Source organism: Hordeum vulgare, chromosome 5H, assembly GCF_904849725.1.
Source record: "Hordeum vulgare subsp. vulgare chromosome 5H, MorexV3_pseudomolecules_assembly, whole genome shotgun sequence".
NCBI classification, from domain to species: domain Eukaryota; kingdom Viridiplantae; phylum Streptophyta; class Magnoliopsida; order Poales; family Poaceae; genus Hordeum; species Hordeum vulgare.
In genome coordinates, this window is record NC_058522.1 from 146,344,936 (window position 1) to 146,351,553 (window position 6,618).

Here is a 6,618-nt window from a genome sequence, read left to right on the forward strand (position 1 = left end):
CAATAACAGGGTTTTCCTTGTCATAGACATTTACCAACTCATCATCATGTGCATCATCAACATCATCTACGGCATCTTACATCAACTGTCCATCCACATCTTCACATATATCTCTTTGAGTATCAGTAAGCGGGTTAGTAGTTTCATCATTCTCTTCCTTATCTTCATCAGGTACTGGAATGCCAAATTTTTGGCCATCTAAGTGTCATCCATTGGTGCAATGACTAAATCAGTTGGTTCATTTAATTCAACTGAATTCCAATCAACAAAAAGAACCCTTGCAACACCATCAGAGCCCTCTTGTGCATCTGCATCAGCCCCCTCATGTAATACTGTCACCTCACCCGTACACATCGGCATTATCTGCCTCTCTGAAGCCCAATCATCATCTACCATTTGTGCAGCAAATTTTGAGATAACATATCCAACCTTAGAATATTATTTCAGATCAACCAGCTCTGCACGAAACGTAGTTTGTTTGGTTGTCCAGCCATTTTGTCGATCGATTTCATCAACCATCTCTTCGCCATCCTCAATTCTCACATACTCTCCTTTCCAATTATCAAACCATAACAATGCTACCTCTTGCTGTGGACCTCAAAAAATGCTCTCCCCAATTTTTGCCACCACATTCCTCACGGCCTTCTCTTCCATGGTCGGTAGTTCTTGTGGGTCAATCTCTCATAATTCAATCTCCAATTTCACAATAGTATCTCCATCTATGTCCCGCAAGCTACCATCACCTAGCTTCGCCTTAGAAGGAAAGAATTTGATAGTGAATTCAAATGTCCGAGCATCATCGGTCCTGTTTTTCAATGGCGCGTACCGTGATCTAGCGGAAGCAGACGAGGCATCGCATAGGATGGAAAGGATGCACAGATTACCTAGTCAACGTTGTTGTTGTCTCTGGCGGCTCCATCACCTTTAGCCCCCCTCCGCCCCACCCAAATCTTGATCAAATCGACCAAAAAAAACAAAGGAGGGAAACAGGAACTGCAGTGAGATCTAACTCGACACAGAAGGGAACGGGCTGGACAAGGGTTCCGGATTCACTCACCACAGCCACCGCCGTCGCCGAGATCGAAAGGTCCCCCGCTGAAACAAAAACGCCGCTGCCGTCTTCGGCTCACCGCCGCGAGCAACAGAGCTTCAGACGGGCGGTTCAGACAGACAGGCCAGGCACGGGGACACGTCTCACCCGATGCACTGCCAAGTGGGCCCGTTAGTAGATGCACTGTCAAGTGGGGCCGTAAGTTGACGATCTGCCAAGTAGGATCCACATGTCTTAAACATAACCTCACTCCCGTTGACGATCATTTTAATCGCCCGAGTGGGCCTTTGGCTATTTGGGCCAGAGAAACGTCGTACATGATCCAATTCGCATCAAATGTGTCGCACAGGATCTAATTCGCGTCAAATGTGTCGCACACGAGCTATTGACCCATAATCAGCAATGCCCTTCGCTCCATCCTTCTTAGGCAGGAGAACCACATTGACGAAGTTCAATCATTGAAAGTTGGATGTGTGAAGAGAGTTAAACAGTTGGATAACCCGCATGATATCATGTTTGATGACCTCCCAGCACCTCTTGAAGAATGCACCCGTGAAACCGGTCTGGGCCAGGAGCCAACAGTGCCAACACTGTTCGATCGGAGTATTTTAAGTTCAACACAAACTGCTTGATCGAGCCAACAGTGCCAGGTCTTTACCGGGAAGAATTACAACAGACATGGACTTCCTTCTACCGTAGTTACCAGCAGGCATCGCACATCATTGATCACTGCGCCGTCAGCGATGGCGACTTGGCGGAATCGTCGAAGAGCGCCTCCATCTCCTCGAGGCTCCTTCCCTTGGTCTCCGGCAGGAAGACGTAGACAAAAACCCATGACGCTCCTGCGCACCCCGCGAAGATGTAGAAGCTTCCGGCCATGCCCACAGCCTCGTACAGCGATATGAACGTCAACCCCACCACGGCACTCATCACCCGGTTCACCGCCGTGCCGATGCCAGTACCCTGCGCTCGCAGCCGGAGCGGCAGGATCTCTGACCCGTACATCCAAATTACTGGCCCGAACCCCAGCGAGAAGGTCGCCATGAACGCTGCGGCGGCCGTCACGCTCGTCGCAGCGGCCCACCACGCGGCGCTCGCGCTCGCGCCCGCGTCTGCCATAGGCGACGCTCGAAGAGACAGGCCTAGCATGAGCAGAGACACGGCCATGCCCCCCGCACTGGTGAGCAGCATGGGACGCCGGCCGAGCCGGTCGGCCAGGAAAAGCGGGATCACTATGGACACGGTCTTGACGACGCCGAGGAGGATCGTGGCGCCGAGAACCGCGCGCTGGGAGGTTATTCCGACGTGGTTGAACACCCGCGGCGCGTACAGGACGAGTGCCGCCACGCCGGACGCCTGCTGGAAGAACTGGAGGCCGAGGATGGCGAGCAGCACGCGACGGACGGACCGCGTCGGCCGGATCAGCATGTCGCGCCAGACGCTTGTGGACGGCGCCTTGTCGTCTCTGCCGCCGGCGACGGCCTGCTTCGAGCTTTCCTGCGCGGAGGAAACGATCTCCTTGAGGCGGCGGTCGGCGAGGGCCGGGTCGCCCGTGGTGCGAGCGAGGACACGGCGGGCTTCCTCGTGGTGGCCGTGAAGTACGAGCCAGCGCGGGGTCTCCGGCATGGCGAGGAGCGTGGCGACTGCGAGAAATAGCGGCGGGATGGCGCCGACGCCGATCATTAGGCGCCAGTTGACGTTCTTGGGAAAGCCGGCAAGGGCGAAGTCGGCGATGTAGCTGAGCAGGATCCCCGAGTTGCCGGCGATCTGACGTGGGAGGCATATAAAAGAGGGTGTGAATAAGGCAGCATGCATTGATCCATCCAAATTACCATGAACGATGTTTAAAAATATATTACTAATTTACTGTATGAATGAGAGGCAAATGCCATGAAAGCTAAAATAACACTTATATTTATTTATTTGCGGGCAAAATGACGATTATATGACCAGTCTTATTACTAGGAGAGTAGGTCATTTGTTCGCTTTTCAGTCTTTTTTTTTTCCTTCACGATTTTGATTAGAACGTGAGAGTAAAATGGGTAATAAGAGATAGACAGCGCGAGTTTTGTCACTTTGGCCCAGTTGAATGTACTCTCTTCGTTTTATAAATATAAGTCATTAAAAAGATTTCATTATGAAGTATGGAATACGTATGGGACAAACATATACTTCTTCTGTCTCAAAATAATTGTCTTAACTTAATTTATACTACCTCAAATACAAAGTTGTATTAAGTTTAAAACATTTATTTTTAAACGGATGGAGTACTTTATAGTATGTCTACATACATGTACTTTATAATAATTTTTTTTAAAACTTATGTTTAAAAATGAAGGAAATATAATGCATTTGCTAACTGGGAAAGAGGGAAACTTGATCGGATGACAAGGCACCCACGCCTGTGGTCGAAGTATCCAGGCATTCTTCGAAAGCAGGGGATGGATATGCCCTGCTCCTTACAGATTGTGATAAATATATTGTACATTCGCTTTCGGTAAAGATTATATTTACTCACTGATCTCCTTTTTTTTGGCGAACGATCCCTCCTTTCCTTTGATCTACTCCTTGACAGAACAATAATTCCCGGTGCATTCATGCATGTGTACCCTGTGTGGCCAAGTGCCAACGAATCATGACTAGGATAATAACTCTACGTTACATCAGATAAGTTCGATCCCTCCCGCATAAAATGAGAAGTTCGATTCGTTTTCGCTTTATAATTCTGACAGTTTAGTCTCTGACGTGACGCGACCCAACTAAAGTCGTCTCAATAATTTATCTCTCTCTCTGATTCTTTTTAGAGATCTCTCCCTTGTCTTTCTCTGTGCAATCCTAGGATCCAGTTCGATCCAAGGAAGTACATTTTATTATTACTTGATCTAACATCTAGTACTATATTACTTCTTTTTTTTATAATATAAATGCGTTTTTGACAGTATATTAATATTAAGAACATTTTTATATTATAGAATGAAAATGTAACGTCGAAACAGTTTTTATATTATTTCCCGCAAAAAAAAACAGTTTTTATATTACGATGAAACGAAGGGAATAGTATTTTGTTAACAGAGAATTTTCCCAGCCCAAAAATAGGAATATAGCTAGCACCAGGCATTGCACTCGCGTGAAGCAATAGTTAATTTAGCAATTAATTCGTTCAAAAAGTTGCTAAATTAATTGAGCCGTAGGATCAAAATTACATGAACACGAACGAATCGAGCAAACCTCGGGGATGGAGGAGAGGAATCCACGGGACGCCGCCGGCGCCATCTCGGCGATGTAGACGGGCGCAACGACGAGGCCGAACCCACAAGCGACGCCGGCGACGAGCTGTCCCGCCATCAGCGCCGCGTACCCTCCGGCCACGCTGGTGATCGCCGAGCCGGCGAAGAACATGGCAGCGGAGAGCGCCATAGTGCGGCGGCGCCCGGCGCAGTCGCACGCCCAACCCGCGGCCAGCGAGCCGACGAGGGAGTAGATGCTGGTGGCGCCGATGAGCACCTCGATCTGCGCGTCGCTGATCCCCAGATCCTCCTGCACGAACTTCTGCGCCCCGCTCATCACACCTCGATCTGCGAACACGCAATTAAACAAGATAGATCCGGCAGAATTAATCACGTACGACGTGAGATCGAGTTTTACTATACAAAACCAAATTTACACGAATAGTCTTCAGGTAAGTTGAAAAAGGTGCTCCTAATCGATCTAGAGCGGATCAGAATAATTTGTGGACGCAAAGCGTAGAAAGGTGCAAACATGCATGGAACATGCATGCACAATCTAGACACAGCCAGATCATCCACAGGTAGGTGACACAGCTTTTTTGCTTACTGTAACCGTAGATGATGGAGATTGCGGAGGCGACGAGGGAGCAGACGAGCGCGTAAGCGCTGCCGGCCGCGGCGGCGGCCTTCCCGCCGTCGCCGGGAAGCAGCGGCGCCTGGAGCTCGTCTTGGCGCTGTGGCTCCTTGTCCATTACTATTATTATACTTATTACTATATCAAAAGAATTGGAGCATAGCTAGTTGACCGCGCGACACCGTTGGTCCTCCCAAGGAACTTCTTTTATTTTTGGAGAAATGGGGGATCGACTTCCCCGGACACAAATACGAGTTTATATATATACACACACGATGGAATCGATCACGTGTTGACGCGGAGTTGAGCGCTGTTTCTGTGGTAAATCAGTAATACTCCCTCCGTTCCTAAATATAAGTCTTTAAAAAGGATTTATTAATGAACTACATACGGATGTATATTACCATACTTTAAAGTGTAGATTTATTCATTTTGCTCCGTATGTAGACTCGCAGTGAAATATCTTAAAAGACTTATATTTAGGAACGGAGGGACTACTACACATACATGAGTTTACACGGTTTTTATATGTAAGTGGATTTTGATTGGAGGTTAAAAAAAATGAGGTTTCACCCCCTTAAAAATCAGGAGGAAAAGGTTAATTAAAAAAAAGATCCGAATCAACGTGTAATCATGTATAACTCTTTATATGTTTATCATTTTTGATGATAAATTACCTGATTTTTTTTCCAGAGAGTAGATTACCTGATTTTTCTTTGTGGGGAAGTTAGCTGATTATTAACCGAGCACACACAAACAAACGAGCACCGGTTCACACCTATATCGCCCTCGAGAGTGTCGGTTTGTGTCCATGACAAGTGGGGACTTCCGATCAGCAACGTGCCAGTGCACAATATTTGGCTGGCACGCGCACGTCCACGTGGAGTACGTAAGATAGTACTACTACTGTACAGTACAGTACTATGTAAGCTGGCACACTTAAAACGTCTAGCGAAGATGCAGCTAAGCTCGCCATTCTTCTTCAAGCCAATGAAGCACGTAGACCGTAATGGGCCACCGTGTTCGCCCCTTGGCTTAGTTTTTCGCTTCATGTAGGCTACTCCCTCCGTTCCTAAATATAAATATTTTAAGATATTTCATTAGGAGTCTATATACGAAACAAAATAAATGAATCTACGTTTTAAAGTATGTCTATATACATCCGTATGTAGTCCACTAATGAAATCTCTATAAACACTTATATTTAAGAACGAAGGGAGTACATAATTGCCCGTGCGATTGTAATGCTGCAAAAATAATGTACTCCCTACGTTCACAAACATAATACTCCCTCTGTCCCATAATAAATGTTTTAACTCTATACTAGCTCTAGTATAAAACTGTATAATACTTGAGACACTTATTTTAAAACAGAGAGAGTATGTTTTATCTATTTTTGCAAATTGGATCTATATTGATGTATTGTTTTCTCATTTCAGTCTATATGTAGTCTATATTAAATATCAAGAAACATCTCATATTTATGAACTACGTTGGCTCATGATTTATCTTGCCATATTAATGTGACTGTCATTGGGCGAGATCGAGTTATTTCCGACCATGCAGTTAGCTCTACAAGGCAACCATGTCCAGCGAGGCACCCCTTTAAATTAGGAAGAAGAGAGAGATAGGTGAAAAAAATTAACCATGCAAAGCGGGGTTACAACAAATATATTACTTGCCCGCCTTGAAATGAGGGAGGCGGT

The 6,618-nt window shown here is 46.4% G+C and overlaps 1 protein-coding gene across 1 annotated transcript; it reads right to left on the minus strand.

The window, feature by feature from the left end:
* Positions 1-1,529: 1,529 nt before the first annotated feature.
* LOC123399277 (polyol transporter 5-like) lies at positions 1,530-5,148 on the minus strand. The gene is made up of 3 exons (XM_045093697.1): positions 4,886-5,148; positions 4,280-4,626; positions 1,530-2,818 (listed from the first exon to the last, which is right to left on the minus strand). Exons 1-3 carry the CDS (start codon positions 5,028-5,030, stop codon positions 1,778-1,780), a joined length of 1,533 nt encoding a protein of 510 aa, XP_044949632.1. The 5' UTR covers positions 5,031-5,148; the 3' UTR covers positions 1,530-1,777.
* Positions 5,149-6,618: the final 1,470 nt, after the last annotated feature.